Source organism: Ornithodoros turicata, chromosome 4, assembly GCF_037126465.1.
Source record: "Ornithodoros turicata isolate Travis chromosome 4, ASM3712646v1, whole genome shotgun sequence".
Taxonomy (NCBI): domain Eukaryota; kingdom Metazoa; phylum Arthropoda; class Arachnida; order Ixodida; family Argasidae; genus Ornithodoros; species Ornithodoros turicata.
In genome coordinates this window covers 82,281,399-82,307,994 of record NC_088204.1, presented here as the reverse complement: position 1 = coordinate 82,307,994, position 26,596 = coordinate 82,281,399, and the positions used below count along the sequence as shown (strand labels likewise).

The following is a 26,596-nucleotide window of genomic DNA, read 5'->3' as shown; positions in this document are numbered from 1 at the left end:
GGACCTGGCTGTACAAATTGTACGAGCGATGTACAAATTGTTCTACGGTAACATACCACCCAATCGCGTGCACTTCACTAACGATTGTTGCTCAGAATTAATACGCTTGTATTACAGTGTATAACTTCTGTAGTCATTCTTCGGTTGCGCTGCAAAGATTCCACAGAGACGGTGGCAGATAGAGATATAGGATACTATGGAGATTTTCGCGTCCAAAAAACCGCTCTGATCACATGGCAATCTTTATTTTGGAACAATCTTTCAGTCTTTCTTGCTTTTGGCAATCTTTATTACAAGCAACGCGCGCACGTCTTCTTGTTGGAAGTATGAAGACAGTAACAGTAGAAAACAAGCATCATTTCAATGTTTTCTGCCATGAAATTCTGCCACCTGTCACTACGAATTGTCCAACATGCCGAGGACAACCTCACGATGTCGACCGATTTTAGGGTGCGTGCCGGTATATACTGTAAGAACACGGATACTCGCGGAGGATGTCATCGGCAACAAAAGGACCGTCACCACCAGAGATGTAAAGCGATGAATTACAAGTAGTTTAATTATTGCGAGTAAATATTTTTCTTCTAACTAATTACTGTAACCACAACTACTTTGTAAAACGTTTATCTGTGTCTGCAATTTAATGACTTTTTTTTACGAGTAACTGGTACTGTGAGGGAAGTTAATTACTTCAATCGAATTTCGATGCGGGACTTAGGGCCTGGGGCGGAACGTTACTGAGTGATTCTAATTAAAAAGTGTCCTGCTGTCAAGAACCAATTAATGGAGTGGGTATGTGGGTTGTTTCAGAAGTTTGTTTTCAACAAGTACTACGTTTAATACACTGTGTTCCAAAGTTTTACATGTGGTCACATTGAACATTAGCAACCGGAAGTAACTGAGATGTAACTGAATGACATTTCATCAGTAACCGTAACTGAGTCACATTTGAGTCTAAGTAACTTTTCCTGTAACTTAGTTACTTTTAAAGTCATGTAACTGAAACCTAATTAGACTTTGCAAGTAACTTGTATACAGTTCTGGCAAACACTAAGCATAGCTGAAAGGCAGATACGGGGTTGCACCTAGTTGCACCGGGTGTAAGGAATGCAGGCGAAAAACAGGGAGACACTTGCATTCTGCGATGTATCGGAGAAACATGTACTCGGCTAAACGATAAAAGATGAAAGTCACTGAAAAGGTTAGCCAGCTGTAGGACTCGAACCCACATCTTCTGGATTACACACATTCTGGATTACCACATTCTGGAAGATGTAGGTTCGAGTCCTACAGCTGGCTAACCTTTTCAGTGACTTTCATCTTTCATCGTTAATATCTTAGGCAATTTGAGGCTTTGTATGTATTTGTCCCTTCTATGTTGTTCCAGCCTCACAACATCACTTCTCTCATGTACTCGGCTATTACGGACTTCTTTTTTTTCGTTTCAAAAACTATGAAATAAACACGAAGTAGCAAGTAAAGTACCCGTTTAGGCACCTATCGGCGTCTATTTTCAGAACAGGCACTAATCGCAAAAAAGGCAAAAAAAAGGCACTAACATTAGGGCACTAATGGGTCCCATTCGACCTGATACGTGCTTAGGACATTGAAAGGCAGCATCTGTACTTCTCCCGACGAAAAGGCATATGCCTGAAAATCCGCTCTCTACAGACTACAACGAACAAGTTACTGCGGCAATGCGGGGCCATATTTGTTGTGAATGCCGGTCCCGCTATTCACAAGGCATCCAAATACAGGGAGCTAACGCAGCATTCCGGTTGACATCTTTATCAGTCTGTTGCACACTTCTCTTGGTGAAATCACAAAGAGAAGAGACACTCACGCAAGATGTTGGACACTCACGCAAGGACTACGTTTTTAACGTCCGCAACAACCTTATGATCCTCTGCCGAACACGATCCACCCGAGCAATCCGAGCAATTCCGCGTGCCACCATCTTATTTGGTCTCCCGAGAACTGGCGCGACCGGAAGGACCTAACCTGGGGCTAAACCCTGATTGGCCACTTGCACGCGTCGCTCCCACCTCTTCCGTCGCCCACCGCCAAATATCTGCTCGCCTCGGACTTCGGGGGCTGCGTCGCGTTTCTATTGTTCGCAGCCGCTCCTGCTGCCGCTCGCCGCGGCAGAACGCTGGATAAAACGCTGGAGAAACGCCTCATGCGGTTGAGCCTTTAACGTTGAAGTGATGATGCTTGAGCGTTTCTGCTTTTATCCTGCGTGGCAGCGTTTTTCTTAGCACGCTTCTCAATGGACATCGTTATTTCACAGCAGCAAGCAAAAGGGGCAGCTGGAGCAGCGTAAGCAGCAACTGCTGGAGCGGCGTAGGCACCGTATCCACCGCGCTCCACCGACACTCCAAAGGAAGAAGAAACGCAAACACGGGACGACTATTGTCAGTCCCATGAAGCTGTCACTGAATGAATTTGTCATGAGAAGTTGTCAATTTGTCATTTGTCAACGAGAATGTCACGAATTTGTCACTGTTAAAGAGGGTTTCCAATGAAAGAGGAAAAAGTTAACGTGATCGCCTGACTCGCGCATGTGGAAAACCTCACCTATTCGATCAACCTGGAATTTCTTTTTGACCATTTGACCTGCTCTATTTGACTGAAATATCGCACAAAGTAGTGCTGGTAAAGCTACAAAGGCTTGACGCACCCACGGACGGACAACAGGATAGGCGTTCCATTTCAGTTGAGCGTTCAATGCAATCGATTTCAAGTGAAATGCTCGTGCTGTTTATCGTCCGTGCTTGTGCAATCCTTTATTTGATCATAACCAACATGGCCTATATGTATGTGCTGCCTGTTTGCTAGGCTTGATGCGTCACTATCGTTGACTCAATATCGCACGGTTGGCGTTTATCATCACTGGACATTAAGGTAATTTACTCACGCGCGATACTAAATGGTGCAAAAGTCGTGCATGCAAAACAGGGTCACATCAGCAGCAGAACGCTTGTCCTTCAGACTGTCGCTCGTATAGTCTTGGATTTGGCTCGAACGCGCTCTAACGTTATCAACAAATACCTCCGTCACGACAACAGGAGCGGAGTACGCTATCCTGATGCTTTGTGCACAACACAATACAAAACTCTGATGAAAATAATCGCATTAACAAACGACAATGAAGGCCGCAATATTTAGACGTATCTAAAAGGCTTGCACGTATCGACAGTCCTTTCAAGATATTATTATGAAGCAACCTAGAAAGAATTTCCAGAAGGCCTGCGTAACCAACCGATATAGACGACTCGCGGGGTAAGTCCAGTATCAATGGTCAAGGGTAAAGGGTTGATATGTCTCGCACGATCCCCTGGACCCGCCCTGCATTGACCGCGTTTTTTTATTAGGTAGCCCTAAAGGCGATTGAAAGGGATGCGAGTCGTTCCCCCTTTCACTCGGGTAAAAGCTTCCTCTATAAAACCAGAGGCCACACCGGTCAAAATCACCATTCGCAAATCACCATCAGTTTCGTTGACTTCGCTCCTTTGCAGGCCCCACAACCAACCATGCAGACTCTGGTAAGTTTCAACACCATGTTGGCAGGAAGCGTGGACCGAACCAATGGATACTAACGCTGCAGCGCAAACTGTTGTCTCAGAGATATGTAGGCATACCGGTCATCGCTCAACTGCCTTAACTCGCTCGCTTCAAGCTACACTTCTTAAGATTAGGTTTAATTGAAGAGAAAAACGTTGCCGGTTAAACTGTTCATATTATGATAGAGAAATCGTTCAGACACTAGGCACTAGGTACAGGCACAGGCACTAGGTACGTGTAACTACAGCAAGTAGACTCACAAAGTCAGCTCAGTTACGTTATCGTTATATAATTCGAAGAGTACATCACTATATCACTTAATAGATGTAGATATTAACGTCGCATTACTATAGTGTGCCCCCGACTCAGTTCATGTCATGCTATTCCAAACAGCATCCACCACAAGTTTCACGTGCGAGGCGAATATTAAGCATGCAAATAACTATTCTTCGCTTTCTGGCTACATCATTCCGGCGTCATGATTCTCAGTATCATAACAGCTGGGCATCGCAGAGGATGTCTTTCATATTCAGAGTTGGAGCACAAGGAAACATACCTTGATGTATTAATCGCATTTCAAAAACCAAGTTTTGTGTGGTGTTCTTGATCAGCAATATCTTTCTATCCAAACACGAACATGGACTTCTTAGACTTGGAAGGTTGGAACTGCCGACTGGGCTGTCTAACACCGCAGCTTTCTTTTTACAGTCCGTTGCTGTTCTCCTCGGCCTCGTCGCCGCAGTTTTCGGAGGATACGCCGCTGCCCCAGCTGCCGTTGCCACCTACGCTGCTGCCCCAGCTGTCGCCAAGACCGTTGGCTTCGCCGCTCCAGCATACGGTGGTTACGGCGCTTACGGCGTCCATGGTGGATACGGTGCCTACGCCGCTCCAGCAGTTGCTGCTTACGCTGCTCCAGCTGCCGTCTCCAAGACCGTTTCCACTACCTACCATCCTGCTCCAGCCGTAGCTGCCTACGCTGCCCCAGCCGTCGGTGTCGCTAAGACCGTTGGCTACGCTGCACCAGCTGTTGCTTCCTACCACGGCGCTGCCTACCACGCTGCCCCAGTGGCTGCCTACGGTGCTGCCTACCACGCTGCGCCAGTGGCTGCCTACGGTGCTGCCTACCACGCTGCCCCAGTGGCTGCCTACGGTGCTGCTTACCACGCCGCTCCAGCAGTAGCTGCCTACGCTGCCCCAGCTGTCGGTGTTGCAAAGACCGTCGGCTATGCCGCTCCAGCTGTTGCCACCTACCACGGCTCCGCTTACCAGGCTGCCCCTGTTGCTGCCTACCACGCTGCTCCAGCTGTCGCTAAGACCGTCAGCTACGGCGCCGCTGCCGTCCCAGCCTACGGTGCTGCCTACGGTGTCGGCTACGGTGCCGGCTACGGTGCCGGCTACGGCTACGGTGCTAAGTACCTGCACTAAATAACTAAATAACCGAGCGTAGCGGCACATTACCGCGGAGCTACGTCACCTCAGCGAAGCTTTATTTATTGCACCTCATGTAAGATAAGTAGAAAATAAACAAATGTTATGCTGTAAGAAAAATTACCTGTCATGTTTGGGGCAGAGCAGCGGTGCAGACAAAGTGTTTTGACTCTTTCCTGGACTTTCCATTCCTTAAGTGATATTTTTGTCAGTCAGTTTGTCTTCGAAGTCCCATACCTCTTTTAAATCAGGATTATTTTTTTCTACCTTCCTCTTTCATCAGCATATGGCATGCAGCGACAAGTACTATGGAGTAGCCAGCATTCATGTCGATGGAGATTACGCCTCTTGTGTCTGTCTTTTTGCCGATAAAATTTAATTCACGGGCAAATCAATCACTGTGTTTTTCCACCACGTAGAGAAGTAAGCGCTCTTCAAACACCGTAAAGCAGCAGACGGACAGGTTATGTTTAACAGCTTGAAAACCCGGCACAACCAGTCATGTGACAGGGAACGCTAATTTGCTAGAAAACTGCGGTAGAACAGATCACGGCACTTATATGCTGTATTATCTGCTGAATAACCCACACTGTGACATACATTTCAAACAGCATTCAATCAATTTCTATCGGAACTTTTATTACCCGCTTATGTTACCTCTTTCATTCCAGATCCAGAGCACGATAACGCTCAACAGAGACTCTCTTCCGACGCCGCTCAAATTCCCCCCTCCAAGAGTCGAGTCGTTATAAATCGTCGCGGGGCATCCCCTCTGCATGTATGCGTCCTTCTGGTCCCGTTGGCCGACCTCGTCGTTGAACCGAATAATATAATTTAAAGCCGGATCAGCTCCTTTCTCATCTTCCCATTTCACAATTTGCCGTCCGTTTCCATAACTCGTTCACCTGGGAAAGGGGAACACCCCCTCACAAGACTTCCTCGGGGGGTCCAACTTGAAGATGCGCTTGTCATGCGTAATTATATAATCCATCCGGGGTCCGTGCTATGAAAGTTGAAACATTCGATTGCTTGGACAGTTACAGCAGGATACATATGACACAGAAAAAAAAGAAAAAAAAGAAAAGAAAAACTCAGTCAAGGTCAGTGGTATAAAAAGGATGACCACGAAGAGCAAGTGTGGCTGCGTGTCTCGGACCTGGGAAGCGGCACCATGAAACTCATTGTGAGTACATAAGGCTTCTCGTTGAGTGTTGTAGCAAATTAGCGCATCACACGCGCATAACCCATGTAGATATGAGTGTGTATGTGGGGGGAGGGGGGGAGGAGGATGAAGTATACTCGCGTATACTCATACTCTATTATAGTTGCAGTGCTGTTGTCTCGGCTGGAAAGTGAAATTGGTCAGACCGCGTACGTACGTTCTTTCTTTCGCTTCAAGTGGTATACAAGTTTCTTTTTGCTGAGGTGCTGCTCGTAGCTTCAGGGCCCATCGTCAGCATACTTTCCTACTCTTCTCCTTCTTTTTTTTTTTTTTTTTTGAAAATTCCGTGTTAGCGCCGCCAAGCAACTGTCGCTATGAGCGGCGTACAGACGTGCACAGATGGAGAGAGGACAGCAGGAAGAAGTGGAAGGGGGGGTTAGTGTGAGTCCTGGGCCGAGATCAGGGGAATTGTGCCGACATTCGTGTGGAGTGTCTGCCGGAAAACCCAGGAAAAACCTCGGACAACGCAGCAAGTGCCGGAATTCGAACCCACCTCGTCACTTCCCCCAGTCTAACCATACGCTGGTGTTTCTCTCGTGATACTTTCGTTGAGAGGGCTTAGCAGAAATCTAGGGATCCTCTACAATTACGCCAAGTAGGTCTAGAATGTGAGTTCAAATTGCACCTGAGTTACAGAGAGTATCATGCACGGAACAGCTCGATTACGATTTATTCGGAGGAGTTATTTGAAGTAATCTAAATGCCGGCCGCCGGGAGGCACGTTCACGGTAAGCCGGCCCATGCAGATTATGGTTTCTTCTGCCGTTTCATCTCTGTGGACTTTATCCAAGTACTTGATGCGCGTGCTATGACATCACAGGCGATCATCTGACTGTCAGGCTGTACAGTAGGATATTCGCTAATAATAATAATTGGAAGTAACTTTTCACGTAAGGTGACTCCGCCCACAATATTGTGTGGCTTCATGCTGCACGTGCGCCGCAGGGTAGGACTTGGGATAATTTCGACCGCTTGGGGGCTCTTTTGACATGTGCTGGAAGCAATGTTTACTTCCCCCACATCGCTACCGTCCTCGGCCGGGATCGAGCCCGTGATATCCCGTGCTTGCTCTCGAAATATCGGTGGCTCTCGTCCTGAGGCACTTCCGTTAACATTTCCGTACCGGTTCTCCGGATCTTCTACCCTTCTGTGGGGACACAAGTTACTCTGAAGTGATATCGTGAGCAGTTATCTTCTACTAGAATCAAACGCAGAGCTGTTGTTGGTGGTAATATCGTGTTCGCTCGCAGAGCCAGACATCAGTTTGGTTTACAACGTCTCAAAGATTACGACCCGGATGTAAACTACAGGGTGAATTTAGCAAAGGTCACACATTTCGATCGCGTCGTAAAAAAATAGAAGGTGACGTCTCTGGCGCTTCAAACTTTGCGCACTTATCTAGTCATTTGTTTCAAGTTTTATCGATATTTTTTTTTTCAAACGGTATCATTTTGTAGAAAAAAAAAGTTAGAAGCCAAGCAAATTTTCACCCCATGCATTTTCTATGCCCTATACCGGCCGAAAACAAGCCATGTTTTCCTCTCTCTGCTTCACGTTCACATCACCGCGTATAGATGGCGCTGCCTCGAAACCCTGCATCTAGTCCACCTGGTTGTTGTTGGTTGTTCCATAGGTTCTGGTTTACTTCGTCTCCAGGTAACGCCACCTATACGTGGTGATATGAACGTGAAGCAGACAGAGATAAAAAAATGGCGGTTTGCGGGCGGTACAGGCCATAGAAAATGCACGGGGTGAGAATTTGCTTTGCTTCTAACTTTTTTTTTCTTCTTCTACAGAGTAATAACGTTTGAAAAAAAAAAAATAAGGGTAAAACTTCGAGCGAATGACTATCAGTCTGCAAAGTTTGAAGCGCCAGAGACGTTATCTTATATTTTTACGACCCCGTCGAAATGTGTAACCTTCGCTAAATTCACCCTGTATTTAAGATACGCCTTCTCCTTGTTGAGTTGCCACCGATGCACTCTGATAGACTCTGATGCAAAATACAGTTTCCACCCAGAGGTATCGAGGCACTAACGAGCCGTGTCACGCGTCAATCTCGACCGAGGACGCACCCAGCTTGACATCGCTTCACGCACAGGTTTCAATCACCGCTAACTGCCGTTACATGAAAGCTGATGTCCAACAGCGCCAGTGGGAAGTTTAGGAGCCTTCTTCAATTGGGGCTGCCGTTATATTACGAAGTTACGAGAGAGGACTGGATGTCTTTATCGCAAGAGTGCGCTCTGTGGGAAGGGAAATACTATACCTAGGCTCCTCACCCATTCGCTGCGTGGACACAAACAGTCAGGTGTCGGCACCCAATCGCCGCAAGCGATTTCAAACGCAGGATTTCTGCTGCTACCAGTGTCTGCCCGTGATCTGCGGACTCTTAATTGGCGCCTAGAGCTTAGGCCTAATTTACTCTGGTTGGCAGTAGCGTAAAGCACCAGCGGCATGGCCGAGTGGATTAAGGCGTCCCGGTCGCTGGTGGTAGCCAAGGTCGTGCTTAAGACTGGGAGGTGGTAGGTTCGAATCCTACCACCGGCTCTGTATGTCTGAGGTTCTCCCCGGGTTTTCCGAAACGGACGAATGTCGGCACAGTTCCACCCGAAGTCGGTCCGGGACGCGTACTAACCCCCCTGTCCCCCACTCCTTCCTGCTGTCCTCTCTCCATCTGTCCACGTCTGTACGGTGCTCATAGCCACAGTTACTTCGAGGCGCTAACACGGAATCAGAAAAAAAAAAGAAGAGTAGCGTAAGGCCGCGTTCAGACGCTTCAACTTTCTGCACAAACTCGAATCAACGTCTTATGACCAACACCGAGATGGCACAATAGTGAGTTTTAGTATACCGTTGATAAGGTTATCGTGCCTATCGGAACCAATCGCAGTCGTGCATGACTCAGAATCTTATGCACTGATTGGTTCCGGTTGATACGGTTCAACGCAAGCCATCTTATCAACGGTCTGCTAAAACTCTCTAATATCCGTGTTCACGCACGTACCGGTAACTGGGTAGCTCCACCAACAAACAACCTTTCGGCAATCGGAGGGTGTGTGTTCGAATCCAATTGATGGTGCCTTTCTTCAACTGCCATTATTCAAACATAAGTCAGCTGATTTCGCCCAAAAGCTCATCATTATCTTCAAAAAATGCCTGTTGATATAAGCGATGGGAGGATCCGGTTGGTACATAACTAAAGAGACACACGACGGCGAAACAAAAAGACAAACACCGGGAACGTCGTACTTTCAATCTTTATCAAGGAGAAATGACAAAAAAAAGCAAGCAATAGACATACAAAGCAAGGGTCACAGTGCCCTCCAGAAAACCCGAGATAACCGAACACCTTATAAACCATACTGTTCGCCCGCATCAATGAAGATTTTCTGTTTCTGTTAAAGCATCGCCGTAGGAGCACTAACACACATCTTTCCTAACCTACTATCTGACGTGACTCAACCACCTGCCTGAAATGGCTTTCAGAGGTGAGTCTCTCACCATGACGGGAGGACATCACGTTCCACGTGACCTTCCGACACCACACGCTCAAACGTCGCCCACCTGCGCACTGCTGACGATGGCCCATGAGGCCGAAACAGCTGGACAGTGCTGGTGTGGCGACGCTTGGGACTTATAAACACATGTTCTACGTGCAGCCAATGAGCTTCGGCTAATTTTCTTCCCTTAATACTTCACTGGCTTTGCACTGGGCTTTCAGAGGTGCGTCTCTCACCCTGACGGGAGGACATAACGTTCGACGTGACCTTCCGACGCCACACGCTCAAAAGTCGCCCACCTGTGCACTGCTGACGATGGCCAATGCTGATGTGGCGAGATTTGGGACTTATAAATGATGACTTGCGCAAAATCGCCGTTAGCCGTTGTTTGGGTGCAAGTCAGCAGATCGCCATTTCAGGCAGGTGATTGAGTCACGTCACATAAGATACGTTAGGAAAGAGGCGTTAGTATATTCCTACGGCGATGCTATCACACAAACAGAAAATCTTAACTGATAAGGACGAACGATATGGTCGATATGGTGTTGGGTTATCTCAGGTTTTCGTGGAGGGACCGTTGCCTGTTCCCAGGCAGCACAATGTACTAAAGGTCGAGTGTAATGGGGGTGGACGGGTAGGTGGAAGGCCATGAACAGACCCGAGGAAACTAAAGAACATTGATAAGACGTACATACCGTCCACTCCCATTGCACTCGACTTTCAGTACATTGTGCTGCCTGGGTGAAAGTCGCTGGATTGGGGAAAGTGTCACGCCGTCCTTTCTCTTTCCCGCCTCGACCTTGGAGCAACAATGGCGGTCAACTATGCTTCTTGTCATTTCTTGTTAGGAAAGGTTGAGACAAAGACGTCCCGCGTGTTTGTCTTCCGCGTGTTGTGTTTCGCCATCGTGCCTATTGATACGTTTGCTACGCCTGGGATTCGCGAAACCATGGCAGGTAGTACAGCACGAAGGAAATCACATGACGCCATTGGGAGTCACGTGGCAATGCTCGTCTCGTTGATTGGCTAGAACGCCAGAGACTTTCTGGAATTTTCGATCGGCGACTGATACGGAGCAACTCGAGTTCGTCGTGATCGGTGGTGTCGGCGGACTCAGACCAACTCCAAAGTTGGTCATGGTTGGTGGAGAAAGTTGGTCCGTGTGAACGCAGCCAGTTTTGGCTGCGTATGATAATTCCTGGTTGGGAAGAACGGCAGTGTACCTACTTGAAGCCTCGACAAAACGATACTAGGGAACTGACGGGTGGAAAACGTTGCAATACCTGAGAGACTTTATTAGTTATTATTATTACTTATTTATTTGCAGGTACTTTAAATAAAATCGGTAACCGGTAACAAGATAGTTACAATGTACTTTAGCTAGTTTACCTAGTTACCGCAAAAACTAACTATAGTTACAACTACAAGTTACTTGTAACTTAGGCCGATCTAAAGAAGATACAGAAACGGGCGGAGGTGTGCCACCTTTCTTGACTGAAGTAGCACGTTCCATCTGCAGTACCGTGTTCCTCAAGCGTGTTCTCTTCCCACGTTTCTTAACAAAAAAAAAAAAAAAAAAAAGAAGCAGGGAAATATAAAACCGAACAAAATATCCTGTAGAGGAGGAACGACTGATGCAAGTGTGACTAAACGCAGACGAAGCAAAGCAAAACACTGTTCACGTAGGGCCATCTATTGGTTTACGGCAACATCACTGAGATTCATGCAGATCAGCTTTACGTACACAGAGGGCGGTCGATGTCGAGGACGGATTCGTCGTTTCGAGGAGTGTCGGTAGATGGATCATCGTTTCACAGCTGTCGCACTACGCGTGGTCATCTCTAACAGGAATGCCCTTCTCGATGTCATGCCATCGATCTCTTACCACCGCCTCATACTTCAACTAGAAACCTTTTATTTGTGTGTTTATAAGTTTTCCTTTCGTGATTGGCTATCCTCGCTCATGCACTGTGCTTCCTGTTGTAACACTCTCGCCTGATCTCAAGACAGCATAAAGCAGTGCCGGCGTCTATGGGGGCGGCAGAGGGGCAATTGCCTCCCTGATCCCGCATGAGGGGACGACAAAAAGTCACCTTTCGTGCAGGAAAAAGCCCGTTTTAGGATGACAGAAGAGCGAAAGAAAATCAAGAATAAGAGGGAGGGGGGGGGGAGCGCAAATTTCCCACTTGCCCCCAGGAGGCGAAAAGTAGACGCCGGCCCTGAAAATAGGACCTCAATATTGTTGAAGTGGAAGGCATATGTACACTTAGAAAAAGCGAACTTGAGGTACGTAGACCGTGGTGAGAAGGAAGGGCTGTTCACGATGACCACCATCATTTTCGATGCTTCACGTTCAACAGTCATTGGAAAAACATTCATTTCGTTTTTCTTCTGTTTCTGCTCATCTAGACTGCTGTTCTCTTCTGCGGGCTCCTCTCACAAGCCTTGTCAGCCGGACTCCATGCCCTTGTAACAAATCCTCTCGGTGGAGTGGGATACATCGTCCGAGGCCCAGGCGCCAATCATTATCATGGAGCCAGCATTGGCAGTGTACAAGCACTCGGACTGGACTACCGGGGAGCCGGTGCTTACTCTCACGGAGTGGCTGGCAGCGCCCCAACGGGTACCATCTTAGGACGCTTTGATGAAGACTATCAGCTAACTGGCGTCGGTGGTGGTGCTGGTCTTCTCGCTCCAGGCTCCCGAGGTGTAGGGGGAACCATTGTCACTGGAAGCGGTGCTCGCGGTTCCCTTGCTGGACATGGGGTAGGTTTTACTCAAGGTGGAGCAGGCTTTGGCCAGGAGGGTGGTGCCCACGCTGGACATGCTGCCGGAGGTGTTGTCACTGAAACTCAACGAGTCGGCCAAGCTGGAGCCACGCTCGTTGGTCATGTCCCAGGGAGCATAGTTACTGAGACCCATCGCTACGGTCACGCCGGGGCTACACTTATTGGTCAGGTGCCCGGGGTTGTCGTCACTGAAACTCAACGCGTGAGCCAGGGAGGTGTTGCGGCTGGGCAGGCTGGTGTCACCCTCGTTGGACAAGTTCCAGGTAGAGTGGTCGTCACTGACACCACTCGCGGAGCTGGTCACTCTGGTGTTCTCGTGGGACACGGCGGAGCAACATTGGTGGGCCATGTTCCAGGATCCGTTGTTACCGAAACTACGCATACAGGGCAGGGAGGAGCACTTGTTGGGCACGGTGGAGGAGTTCTTGTCAGCCATACTCCAGGTGTTGCCATAACAGGAACTCGACAGGACGGTATTTTGGTTAGTCACGCTCCAGGAACTGTTGTTACCGAAACCACCAGGACCGGACATGGGGGCGTTGTTCTTGTTGGTCAAACACCGGGAGCCGTAGTCACAGAAACTACAAGGACCGGGCAAGCCGGTGGGCTTCTCGTCAGCCAGACGCCAGGAACTGTTGTCACCGAGACTACTAGGACTGGCCACCCAGGCACAGTGTTCGTCAGCCAAACGCCAGGAGCCGTAGTCACAGAAACTACAAGGACCGGGCAAGCTGGTGGGCTTCTCGTCAGCCAGACCCCAGGAACTGTTGTCACCGAAACTACTAGGACTGGCCACCCAGGCACAGTGTTCGTCAGCCAAACACCAGGAGCCGTAGTCACAGAAACTACAAGGACCGGGCAAGCCGGTGGTCTTCTGGTCAGCCAGGCCCCAGGAGCTGTTGTCACCGAAACCACTAGGACTGGCCACACAGGCACAGTGTTGGTCGGCCAAACTCCAGGAGCCGTCGTCACTGAAACTACAAGGACCGGGCAAGCCGGTGGTCTTCTCGTTAGCCAAACCCCAGGAGCTGTTGTTACGGACATTACAAGGACTGGCCACCCCGGTACCGTCTTTGTTGGTCATACCCCAGGTGTCGTCGTCACAGAAACTACAAGGAGTGGTCACCCTGGCAGCGTTCTGATCCGGCAAACCCCAGGAGGTTTTGTCACGGAGACAACGAGGACGAGCCACGGAGGCGGAATCCTAGTCGGCCAAACCCCTGGTACCACCGTCACCGAATCTCGTGGCACTTCCGGATACCTTGTTGGTCACGGAGGTGTTACTCTTCTCGGTCACGCCCCTGGTGCTGTAGTTACAACAACCAAACAGGGAGCTGTGGCTGGCGGTCAAGGTGGCGCCACCTTCGTTGGCCAGGTCCCAGGCGCTGTCGTCACTGAAACGCGAGGTGCTGGCCAAGCTACCGTTATAGGACAGTACCCGGGCCACGCCTTAGTCACCACCCACCCTGGTGCCGTCGCAGTTCACGGTACCGGAACACTCGTTGGCCATGGTGGTTACGGTCTCGTAGGCGTCGGCGGCGCCGGATATGGAGTCACCACCCACCCTGGTGCCGTTGCAGTTCACGGTACCGGAGCACTCGTTGGACAAGGTGGTTACGGTCTCTATGGCGTCGGTGGCACCGGATATGGAATCACCACCACGCCGGGAAGCTTGGTTTACAGACCTGGTTATGGTTATGGCGCTGCGTACCGCGCTGCCTACCACATCGTTCCTGGATATACTGTAACACGACCTGGATTTGGCTATGGAATTAGATACCATTCAGCCACTTCAGCGGTTCCTGGTGCCTTCGCTGCCTTCCAACCAGTTGCTGGTCTTAGCTACCGCACCCACACAGTTGCTACACCAACGTATGTCATCCGCCAGACACCTGCTCACGGACAAGCTCTCTTCGGCTATGGCTATGGCTTAGGTGGCTACCGTTATGGTGTTCCAGTCGGCTTCGGATACGTTCCAGGGACATCCCAACACACAACTTCACAATTCGGATTAAGAACCACAGCCCTCTCCACCCCATCCACGGTCGTCCACCAGGCTCCAGGCGTTGCCTACCACGCAGTTTCAGCTCCCAGTGCAGTAGTCCAGCACGTCCCGCTTGTGGGCCACGGTCTCTATGGATACGGCTTCGGCCTCGGTGGTCACCGCTACAACGTTCCTGCCTATCCAGGTGGACACCCTCACCATGTTGGACTTGTCTTTGGACGCGGAGCCGCTTCGCACATTGCTCTCCACGCACCAGCAACTGCAGTCGGTACCCTGGGATACCATGCCGGCTCATTACCAGGTGCTGTCGTGCATCAGAGCCCAGTATTGTCACACGTCGGTTATGGTATCGGAGGGGTTCGCTACAACGTCCATCCAACCGTTTCATCCGTTCATGGAGCTTATACAGTCTCCGCGCCGACGGTCACCACCTACCGTTATACCAGCCCAACTGTCACGTACCGTCAGCTGAGTCCCACAGTGACCTACCGCACCAGCTACTCATTGCCAGCAACGTACAGCGCTGCCCCAGCTGTACAACTTCACAAGAAATAAAATGTAAGTATTGGTCACATAACAGCTTTGCTGGGGACTACCGCATCCGGAAGTGTGTGTATGAGACCGATGTTTCGCGCCGCTTCACATTCTATAGTTTGCGAAATTTCTCTCCCTCTCTCTCTGCAGCCAAGGAAGCCCCAGTAGTAGTAACATCATAATGCCAGGTACACAGTGAGCAGCGCAGGCGAGTGCATGTTTCTGAGGTCGCCTGCTTCACGTTCGCATCGCAATATACTAAGTGAAAAGCTCTCTGAAAACACACCAATCGCTTACGAGTGCGAGATCTGGCGCGACCATGCCGCGTGAAACGCTGTGTTACGTTCCTGGTTGTACGAACACGTCCTGCGCTAACCCAGAAAGGACATTCCGACATTCCACAATCCGATCACAGATTTCCGCGACGTGTAGACGCCCGCCAGCCTGCAAAAAGGCGCTCCCTGATTGGTCTAGTCCGTGTGACGTTTCCTCCGATTTCCAAGGAGGGAATTCCGCCATACTCTCGACATCCGGCGTCTGCTCTTGCCGCGCATTGCGTCAAATTGCACAGAAACAACTACACGAATTCGCGTCGTGTTTTCGGCGTTATTGTCCGTGACGAACGAGGAGTAAAAAGGCCCTATAATTTCGGAACTGGCCAGGACGGATGCGGCAATTCCTTTGAAGACATCTCTGTCAAAGCGGGCTGTGCAGCCACGCACATATCTCGCTCAAACGCTGGTTTATAGCACGTCTGCCTGGCTCCCAGTATAGGGCGCCGCCATTATAAAGCAGACTTATTCAAAGAAGTTTGATCGTAAATAAAGTATACGACAACAGTTTCATTTGCGCTCGGAACGTGGTTCCGCTCTGGAATCTTACGAACTCCGAACGCAGACACGGAGTCACACATACACAGTCATGGCGGTAAGGAATATTTGAGCGATTCTCGTGTGTTCCTTTGTCCTGAGGACACGAAGTTGCTAGTTGTTCGTTGCCAAGCTTCATGTGTCCGGACGTCTGTAGTTCTAAAAGGGCTGGAAATTTCTCAGAAAGGAGACGTGCGCTGCAGAGTAGAGTGCGCAAACTGTATTGACACTCTTTGCTCGTTATATGACATTGTGTCGTTCTGTAACATTATTTTCACTGTTAGGGAGTTTTAGGAAATCGTAAGCACCTTCCGATTCTGATCCCGTATCGCTGTCAGTCAATCAGAATATCAGCAACGTGATGTCACACACTCCGAAGGAATCATGCAATTGGCTTACCATGTTTTCGGAGATGTTACCGTGAAACTCTCTATTATCTTTCATGCATCACCTGATTACTTGTAGATATGCGTGTCCACATGTGGCAGTACGCTATGGCGTTCACTAACTGGAAAAATCGTTTCGTCTTTCCAGGTTTCCACGGTGAACCGTCGCCTGATATACCGGCGACGGCCACGGCACCGTCGCCACGGTGAACCGTCGCGAGTCATTTATTTATTGGTCGGAAAGGCTGCATTAAACCATATTCCATGCATTTTACGCTCGCTTGAAGAGCGCCGATGCAGTCCAAGTGTGAATAAAGGTTTTTGTCAAAGCACATTTCGCGTCCTGTTGAAGCTGGTGACCCGTGGAAGCACCCGTACATGCGGCACAATGGGCGATAGATGTACGTTACCATCGCTAAGGTGGATCTCTGGATGTTTTGTTTGGATGATGCAAGTCCACGCAGTATTGGTTGAAAGGCTTAAACTTGAGCACGGGCAAAGTCAGTTTTCGGTGGGATAGGCTAGCACATAGGTTGCCATAATTAACAACTGCTTAATTCACAAATTCTTTACCCACTGTGGCACCCTTTACCGCCCAGTGGCCCCTAGCCTCTTTTTTTTTCTTTTTTGCAACCTGAAAAATCTGGATCACGTTATTCTTCATTTCATTTTCCAACAAACCTCTTTGGACTACACATAATGTACATTTGATTAAATCATCTGGACGTTTGGTCTGTGCAACATGCGAAAAACGCTTGGTTCATTGTCAAATTCAGCTCATCAACGTGCCGCACTAAAATACCGGTTTACATATCTATAAAATTTGGTCCTCACCGTTAAGTTCATCATTACAGTTTCGTTAAATGGCGACGATGTAGAAGATCGAATACTGCCATGATTAAGTGTCCCATCCACAGTCATCCAAATAAAGTGTCGTTTTATTGCGTATTCTAGCTGTGTCTCAAAGGCATACTTCCTTGTTCGTAACATATTTCGAGCAACCGTTTACCTACGAGTTCTCCCTCGTGCTGGAACAGACACAGCGGCACAAATCTATCCGTACAACGTTTTACGTCGTATACTGTTTTGTATACGACCTCATGTGCCTAAGTAGCATACCAAAACTCATACAAAAAACGAACAATGAATGCGCGGCTTTTACCACATCATAAGCCACAACTACCTCAGCAGGAAAAACGTCAATTCCAAAAATCTTTAAAAGAACTTGAAATCCAAATCAGTTCTGTAACTGTAGCAACAAGCGTTGAAAATTGGCACCGCAAAACTCGTCCGGCTGAGACGTCACGGTGATGTCACGGTATCCGCCAAAGAGATATCACGAGACCCAGTAGGTCTCCCTGCTCCGACGTCAGAGCTCAACGGAAAAGCTTCTGTAAGGGTCTCTGCTTCGCCATCCACGCCGTACAAAATAAATAAATAAATAAATAAAATAAGAAAAATAATCTTCCCCAATATTCTGCACAGTGTGTTGCGTGGTGCAATGGAACACAAAGTGTCACAGCTGCACAAGCTCGTGACACAACCGGCCATCCAATGAGACCTTGTAGATTTTTATCCATTGTTTCGTAAAAAACAACTCATTTGCAACTGTAGCCGCCAGTTATTTATCCCAGTAAGAGGACACTACTCTGGGAAAGTAACTTGTTAGTTGCCACTCTTGGTAAAACTTGCCGTAAAATGCATCTGTGACGATGTTACTGAGGTATAATGGCATCCCGATCGAAAAATCCATCAGAGGCAATCCTAATGGCACCATTAGGCCAATAGTCCTATCGTAATTTCGGACATCTCCAATAGGACTAACGGTTTAGCGGTTTGATGGGAGCTCCGCAAAAGTAAAAAAAAATAGTAAAAAGTAAAATGTGTTTCTTTCTGTCTATTTTCAGGCTCCTCGCATGACACAATTTAATCTCTCTTGCTTCAGTTCTTTCTCTTGTTTCCAAGTCCTTACAAAGTATACAATGCGCACAGCATTTCAAGAAGTAAACAGAAACAAAAAACGCTCTCCAGAACTGAAGGCCCAAAAGCTCACTTAGGATGGCTGTCCATTTCCTTTGATACATTGGCATCAACGTGTAACTGGATGTATTGACATCAAGCAGGAGAGATATAAGGAAAATCTTTCCGGAACAACACCGCAAGCAGTACTGCCCCGACGACCTTTTTATCAGCAGCAGGAGAGACGCAAGTGGAAGTGGATGCGGTTAGCACATATACTATGCCTACAGCTTGTCTTCCGTGATTTGGCGAATCCGAGAGTTCTCTTTGCAGCCGCAGTTAAATAGAAGGGGTGAGGTGTCTAAATTTATTCATTTACTCACACACGCAACACTGAAGAGAGGAATGGCTTGGAGACTCAAGACTAATACGACGTCTGTGTTTCTTACTCCTTTTGGTTGAGGCATTATGTAGGTCCATCGAGAGTCGAACTTCTGCAGTGCAATCGTGCGTCTTTTCCCCCTCTCGCAACGCTCCATTCCATCAGAGAATTCCGTCAGGACTAGGAAAATTTTTGAAGCTGCCGACACGCGACGTTCGGCGGACATACGGAAAGCGACGTCCACGCATGAAGCTCCCAGTCCTTTTATGGATGCTTATGGTGCTGGCGCATGGCACGTGGCCTTTTATAGGCTGCGAGCGTGAGAGCGATGCTCAGTCGTCATTACACGCTGGGGCCATTCGCAGCTTGAGTCTCTGAGAGCTGACCAGTTTTGGGGAAGTTTTATGGGGGTCACGTCATATTTAACTGCATCTTGAAGCAATATTAGAATATTCAGAGTCGCAATGAGTCAGACGGCATAAAACATTAGTAGCTTGACGGCCGGAGGTCTATCGGCCTGTCAGGACAAAGCGAGCCGCCATATTGCATACTGTAAGAACGTCGGCTACAGCGTTGCTCGTTTTTTATAACAGCTAGAACTTTCGACACAAGGAAACACTAAAGGACAAGACTAGGACAGGACAGGACGCAGTTTCCGTCTTATCTTTTGCAGTTCTGAACTTTACGGCGTCTTGCATAGAGTGTTCTGGCGATTATACGCTGTGCCATATCTCTGATGTCCCATTAGGGGTCCTTGATCTACTATGACGCATCACCTGTTTGAGCGTAGACGGATCATTGGGTTCTCCTGTGGGACCACTAAGCTCCCCTAATGGGCTGTTGGATACCATTTGTTGGGCCGCCAGGGGCCTTGTGGTACCATCAGGCCTTTTTGCGCGGCCCTTCGGCCGACCTGACGGACACTGACCGACAGCATTTGTCGGACCGCTAACAGTCCTGTTGGACCGCTAGGAGGTGTTAATGTGCCGACAAGCTGTTTTGATGGTCCATCAAAATATTCTAATCGACCATTAGAATTTCTGATAGAGTCTTGTCGGATTCTTCGATCGGAAAGTTTTTCCACGTATCAGTTTCGAAACATTGCTCTTTAGAACGTTGTCGCGACGAACCGCCAGCTGCCCTTTTGAACAACTTTTTAGTGTGGGATGTGTTTGGGCTGAAGTGATCAGAGCGCACTGATGCTACTACGAAAAGCAACTGGATCTTTATTGTGACATGAGAAGCAATTGCGTTTCGACAATACAAGCGCTACAATCAAGTTAGTATTTACTACGACTCCGTTTTTTCAAAAGTAAGTATGAAGTAGCTAAGTTACTTGAACTTGGTGACTGGATTATATTTCAAAAAGTAACTTTAACTCACTATTATCACTAGCTAGTGGAAACAGCTACTTAGCTTTTTTTTTTTTTTTTCACAGTAACTTTCCCGCGATTATAGGCTTAACAACGCCATGTCTACCACAACGTAAATACCCTTAGTTTTTGCGACAGCTTCATTTGTTGTTGTTGCTCATTCTAAGTGAAATATTGCGTCAATTCACACAATGTCAAGGTTGATTGATACCAAATTGGTTTATCGACACAAACACTCATGGAGTAGCCTCTAATCTATAGCCTATATTTAAGATTGCCACTCAAACTTACAAAGGACGAACTTGCTGTCTGAAGAAGATATCTTCAGAAAGTGCCATGCATATTATGGACTCCTTTGTCTTCGAGATGACCACACACTTTGTGAACAAGTGCCAAAAATGAAGAGGACAAAATAAGCAAACGACAGAGAACTAACATTCCCGCCTTTCTCATCCAGCTTAGAGGAGGTACAAAAAGAAAATCATGGGTACTTTCCTTTTTCACCTAATAAATATTAGACGATAATAAAACATAGATACATATCTAGACGAGACCAAGCAGAGAATCTCAACGAGAGCCTTCTGTCCAGGCGGTGCTATTACAGTGCTACTGCCATCGACGATGCGCTAACCGACGACCAGGTTGCCGGAGACGATCTGACGCGCGGCCGTCGTAGTTCCTTGGAAAAAGAAACTACATGAGGTGTTCAACAAGGCGCATGAAGGTAGAGCAGGTAAATCGTGTTGCTCATGCTAAGGCTGGTGGGCGCTAGGGTCACCAACTGCGCTGCTACAGATCCATCGGGACGCTGGACTCCTGGGCGTTTTGTGATGTCTCAATGCAGTGTCTGCCTGAACAGCGATTACTGCAGGAGTAGTCTTCCTTTGTTATATGGAATAGCAAGCCTCTTGTATGACTAACCCTTTCTTTCTTTCTCTTTCTTTTTTGTTTTGTTTGTTTTGCCGTTAAGCATATCCTTCGTCCGGTGGGCTCGATTCATGCGACGGTTTTTCTTGTGCTTCTCCCGCAAGCGAACGTCGACACGTATAGTTCACCTAGAGCCGGTCCATGACGCGTGCTAACGGCCTTGCTTCCTTCCTCTTTCTCCATCTGCCCTTACGGCAGCCACAGATGCTTGAGGGCGCTCACATCGAATAAAAAGAGCAAAAGTTCACTATAAAACATAAGGAAGCAATCGTCGTTGTCATCGCCGACTCGTAACGCTGGCCCTCAGCCAAAAAGGCAAACATAGTTGATTGGCCCTTTACGGATCACGAATGGAGTCAAAGTGATTGCATGTGTTGGAATGGTTGAGAAAAAGTAAACACATCCACTTGGCCCTCTGGAGGCAGGAAGCAACGGTTCTCGTTGAATTGCAAATCGCAGATACCGTTTTTACGCGACCCGACGACGAAAACAGATTATTTAATCCTACTGAAAAATCGAACAGTATGCTGTAATCGAGGACAAGGACGAGCGAAGCTTCGTTGCAGATTAGAACAAAATGCTTTAAACCAAAGATGCTTTCAAGGAATACCCGCAGGGGAGTATCGACACCGACGCGCAAAACATTCGATCTGCAGAGAAGTTAAGAAGAAAGCTAGCGCTCAACGCGAGCCAATCCGCGCGTTGATGCGCGTTCAGGCATGACATCGGTGTTTCTTGCTGTTCCGCGCTGTCGGTAAACTGTTGGCTTGCTGAGCTGAAGATCGCGGGCTCGATCCCCGCCGGGGACAATGTGGGAGAGGTAAACATTGCTTCCAGCACCGTGTCTCGAAGACTTAGGGAGCACGTCAAAAGAACTCCAGAGCCAGCCCTGCCCTGAGCCAGAGCCAGAGCCCTGGGCCAGTGCCCAGGTACCCTGCGACACTGGCAACATAAGGCCATAAAAATAGGCTGGCTCACCTTACGTAAATCTACTCCAAATTATTATTATTATAAATGAGACACAATTACAAAATCAGGGAGACATTTAGAAAGATGTCCCCATGCCTCCATTTAGTATTGTCTAATTAACTGAATGTGCTCCAACTGCTTACCGCGGGTCACCGCACGTACGTTTGTTAGAACAATTTGTTCATTCAAAACCAAATTAATATCGAGAACGTTTTGTAAAGGATAGTTCATCTTGTACCTTGGATGAAAAGTTGACGAAAGGATTGTGCAAGCTGGCTGCGTACAGGAGTCGAACTACACAAGAGCAACTTTGCGTGAACATTTTGACAGCAACAGCTCCGACAGGAGATAACATATCCTGCTGATCTTGCAAAGCATTGCAGGATTCGCTGGCCCCGGAATTTATATTTAATTCAGCCGGCATTACCAGCGTGCACATACCTTGAAGAACCAGACGCGCGGTGGTTCATTCATACAGGGGATTAGAATTGTCACGGACAAAGACTGTTGTCGCCTGCCATGGCCTAAGGCTATATCTACAGTCATCAAATCTAAAGGACTTTGACGTTAAAAAAAAGTTCCAAAAAGGCCTTCGAATCTTATTATCTGCCTGAGCAGTGCGCACAACAACACCCCTGTTGAAAATGGGCTGAAATTTTGGTAGCCGCTTGTGGAAGCTATCTTCCAGTGAAACGTGAGGCTGCAATTTGAATCGCTAGTTTTCTGGTTTCGATTCTATATGATACTGCGGCAAGGCGCGCACTCTTCGTGCTTCTGATGAAGTACTGAGAGAGTACTGAGAAAGTACTGAGGAGGTAATATTTTCGCCTCACAGGGCCAACGAAGTTCGGCGCAGTGAACTTAAGCCGAGGCAGCAAAGCAGGCATCCCACCCTTCCCACGCCACATGCGCCATTTTGCTTTCCAGCGTCCTTATAAACTAAAGGCACCTCTATCCTCCTCCCCTTGGATGACAGCCTTCATCTTCTTTGACACTGTATTCCAGCGGCGTCCTATGGCGCGAATGGCGAAGGAGGTCTTGCACACAGAGATAAGCATCCGCGTTGACCTCCTCATCAGAGCTGGGTCAACCTAATCGGCACTTGCATCGGCGTCGTTTTTCGCTACGTCGGTCGGCGTGGTTAACTAGTTCGCCGAGAATTCTTCCACGGATTTAGGTGCGATACCTGATCGGAGGAACCGAGATAGCGGAAGGTTGCTCGAGCATGTAAGCACGTCAAGATAGACGTTTGATTAAGCCGCGAAAGTGCGTCACTTGCGGAACTGTTTCTGGATGTCGGTAGTGAGGTGATTAGCCGGTGATTTTACGTGTGGTGAATATGTTCGTGCAGTGTTGGAGATGCACGCGGTTTCCAGATTATCGGGCGGCCTCGTTGGATGAGCTTTCGTAGTAACCGAACGGTACCGCGTCCATTTACCGACCGCAATGTGGTGGGTTCGAACCAGGTCGAGGATGCCAGTTATTGGTTTCCCCCGGATTTTCTGGCACACTTTCTTTTGCACATGTATGCCTAAAGGGAGTATCCCACAGTTAATAATTCAAAATCCGAGACGTTCAAAATCTCAAATCGGCACAGTCTAGTGCTGGCACCACCTATATACAACAGGCGGGGGAACTGTAGTGAACAAACTTGAACTAACGTTGGTCTAACTACAACATTATACAGGTTTTTCGTGACGTGACCATAAACTAACCAACGCCCCTTCTTTTGTGTAGCTGCAGCGCGTCCGCCCTGCTAAACCTAACCGTCACTAATATGAGCATTTCATTCACTATATAACGACTTCGATGAACATTGAAAATAAGCGAAGCTGGCACGTTGCTCAGTGATATCCTATACTTCGAAACACGATCATTCTCAGGCCTTGCAGATATAAGCTTTGATGTTGCACTCGAGATTTTGGTATAGTGGATTTTGAACGCTGGGATACCGTGGGCATACCTATGCCTCCATAGGTCTCCCTGACGTCCGAGAGGTCGTATGCCTCTTTCCTGGTGTCTTCCTTGGGAGCACCGCTGCTTCTTGGTTAATTCTCTATTCCTCACGCGCTCATAGGTGTCAAATGCGTAGTCATTGCCGAGTCGTCGAATTTGTGTACTCGTCACGGCATGCGGCGCTCAGATTTTAGAGAGAGCACGCTGCAAGGCTGTGGCACAGCATAGGCTGAACGTCCCTCAATTCCTGTTACTGCGTGATCTGCGGGTGCACCTCACGAATATACTACAACGGGTCTTGTTCGCGTTGGGGGAAGATGGTTTCCGGCGTCGGTGGCCAGATCATCCTTCGATACGCGTGCAGGGTGCAACAGTGACAGTTGCTGCTGTACCGCCATGAGTGCATTTATTCCTCCACCAATGTACTGCTCGCTTTACACGGTTGTCTGAAATCGGCGATCAGTGGGTCCGCAGTTTGTACTTCCTCGATTGCCCACTAAAACGTTGTGCAAATATTGTATTTAAAGGTGGACCACGTGCTGCAGATGTTTGCTACTCACAATAAATGATCCTGCAACACCTGGACGCGAAACGCTAATTTCAGACAACCGTGTTGTGAGCAGTACATAGCTTGTGCAAACATCCTGACAAAATGGCGTAGATGCAGGCTAGCTGGTGGATGAACTCCATGATGTAAAAACCTGAGTCTGGGCACACAGCAGTCGTGTGTTGTCCCTCTGTGTGCACAGACTCAGGTTTTTACGTTATGGAGTACAAAATTCGTTTCACCATCATGTACGTAGCCACTTATTTTATGTAAATAGCGCTCATGTCCATTTCACCCCCATGTGACCACGTTGTGTTTGGTACCAAAATACCGTTGCTTTCAATAAATTTCATTAAACAACAAATGCGTAGTTCTCACACGGAGTCCCTTGCATCTACCCACCTACTACGTGAAGAAAAAATAAATGCTCTGGATGAGACATTTGCATACCTCTCGCATGAGGAGTTTGCTTGCCTTGTAGGACATTTCTCCTTTGCATTTATTTCGACACGGATATAATCGTTACCCTCCGATGCTCGATAAAATTCCAGGCTGAATGAAACAAGTTGTAGCAGATAATTATCACCGACAAAATCCTCAAGCAAGAACGCGCATGAATTTTTTTACTTCAGTTTTTCTTTGTCTTTTTCTTTTCTTTTTTCTGTAGGTGTTGGGACAGCGAAGCAGCTGTGGCTATGAGTGGCGTAGATAGATTGAGGACAGCACGAAGGAGTGGGAGGGTGTTATAAGCGTCCCGAGCCAGCACCCGACTGGAAGGTCTGCAGGAAAGGTCATGATGAAGAACCTCATGCAGACTATGCTAGGATTAGGTTGGGTTGGGTTAGGTTAGGTTGGGTTGGGTTGGGTTAGGTTAGGTTAGGTAGGTTACGCAATGTGCCAGGTTTTAAAATGACCTTTAGAGCCGAGCGCTGCTGTATCCACTCGGCCAGGTCGTAGATTTGTTATTTTTTATTTCGTGTTAGCGCCGCGAGGCAACTATGGCTATCAACAGCGTACAGACGTGACGTGTTGTCTTGTTTCTTAGCCTTCCCTCTTCGTCTACTCTCCTGCGGAAAATTCCAGATGCACAGACGTGGACAGATGACAGCAGGAAGGAGTAGGGGTTAGTGTGCATCCTGGGCAGACTTCAGGGGGAACTGTGCCGACATTCGTCCGGAAAGTCTGACGGAAAGCCCAGGGCAAGCCTCAGACAGCACAGCAGGTGCTGGGATTCAAACCCATGCCACCTTCTAACTATGTAATAACACTGTAGTGGCATCATCAAAACGCGAGTCAGTAACATCAACAACAAATCAACTATCGTCTACCTTAATAAGCATCACAAATCAGCGGATAATTACGATGAATAATGACTGGAGCGGTTATGGAGCTGGAATAATGACTGGAGCGATGAATGTCCTTATAGCTAATGCCCCTGCGCATGAGGCATTGGCTTCCTATAGCTAAGAAGTTAATTACGAAGCTGGGCTATCCAACCTTATTCGCACCACTTAGCCCGCTGCGACTTTTGGCTGTTTCGAAAAAAAATTCGTTGAATGGACCGAGACTTATTGACGTTATAGTGACATCCGCCGTAATGCGCAAACTATGGTTGCTTCGAGGTGTCCCAAGGAACTATAATTTCAAGCGTGTTTCCGGCAATGGTGCGACCGTCACAACAAGGGCACAGCTTCACGAGGGGAGTGCTTTGAAGGTGACAACAGCCGTTACTGCACAGCTAAGGAAACTTTGATATCGCAGTGCCATTAAATTCTGTCAAATGAAGGAAAAAGAAGAGGAAAGAAAAGGATAAATAGCGTACGGTTGTGGTGTTCAAGGATGCCATTGGACCGTCGTTATTCTGATTACTTTTCTGTACTCAAATTTTAATGTTCTAAGACACAACTGAGTCGTTACACGCTTTCGATAATGCGCCAGTGGCCGCGCATTGCTTGACGTCGAAGTATCTTCATTATGACAGTGATGATGATGAAGACGATGACGACACGAAAAGAATAAAATTGGGTCGCGGGATGTAACGAACTATGACGAAAAAAAGGAACAGCGACTGTGGGCTTAAAGGAACACTAAAGCGCCCCCCAATTATTTCTTTTTTTTCGTTTTTCGGTGCAAAGTGTTCCCCGACGAATAAAATGAGTTCCTGCGAAAGACCGATGAACGCA

At 48.0% G+C, this 26,596-nt stretch overlaps 3 protein-coding genes across 3 annotated transcripts in view; 2 read left to right on the top strand and 1 right to left on the bottom strand.

Moving 5' to 3' along the window:
* The window catches only part of LOC135390511 (RNA-binding protein 14-like), a 36,431-nt gene extending 31,442 nt beyond the window's left edge, over positions 1–4,989 (top strand). Inside the window, exons 5-7 of the mRNA XM_064620206.1 lie at positions 3,519–3,545; positions 4,273–4,555; positions 4,745–4,989. Coding sequence (XP_064476276.1) covers positions 3,519–3,545; positions 4,273–4,555; positions 4,745–4,989 — 555 coding nt within the window. The remainder of the gene's footprint in view (positions 1–3,518; positions 3,546–4,272; positions 4,556–4,744) is intronic.
* Positions 1–26,596, bottom strand: part of LOC135392146 (uncharacterized) — a 188,139-nt gene that overhangs the window by 121,576 nt on the left and 39,967 nt on the right. The gene's annotated exons all lie outside the window — the stretch shown is intronic.
* LOC135392139 (uncharacterized PE-PGRS family protein PE_PGRS46-like) lies at positions 6,148–16,634 on the top strand. Its single transcript, XM_064622830.1, has 3 exons — positions 6,148–6,175; positions 12,127–15,069; positions 16,449–16,634. Exons 1-2 carry the CDS (start codon positions 6,164–6,166, stop codon positions 15,064–15,066), a joined length of 2,952 nt encoding a protein of 983 aa, XP_064478900.1. The 5' UTR covers positions 6,148–6,163; the 3' UTR covers positions 15,067–15,069; positions 16,449–16,634.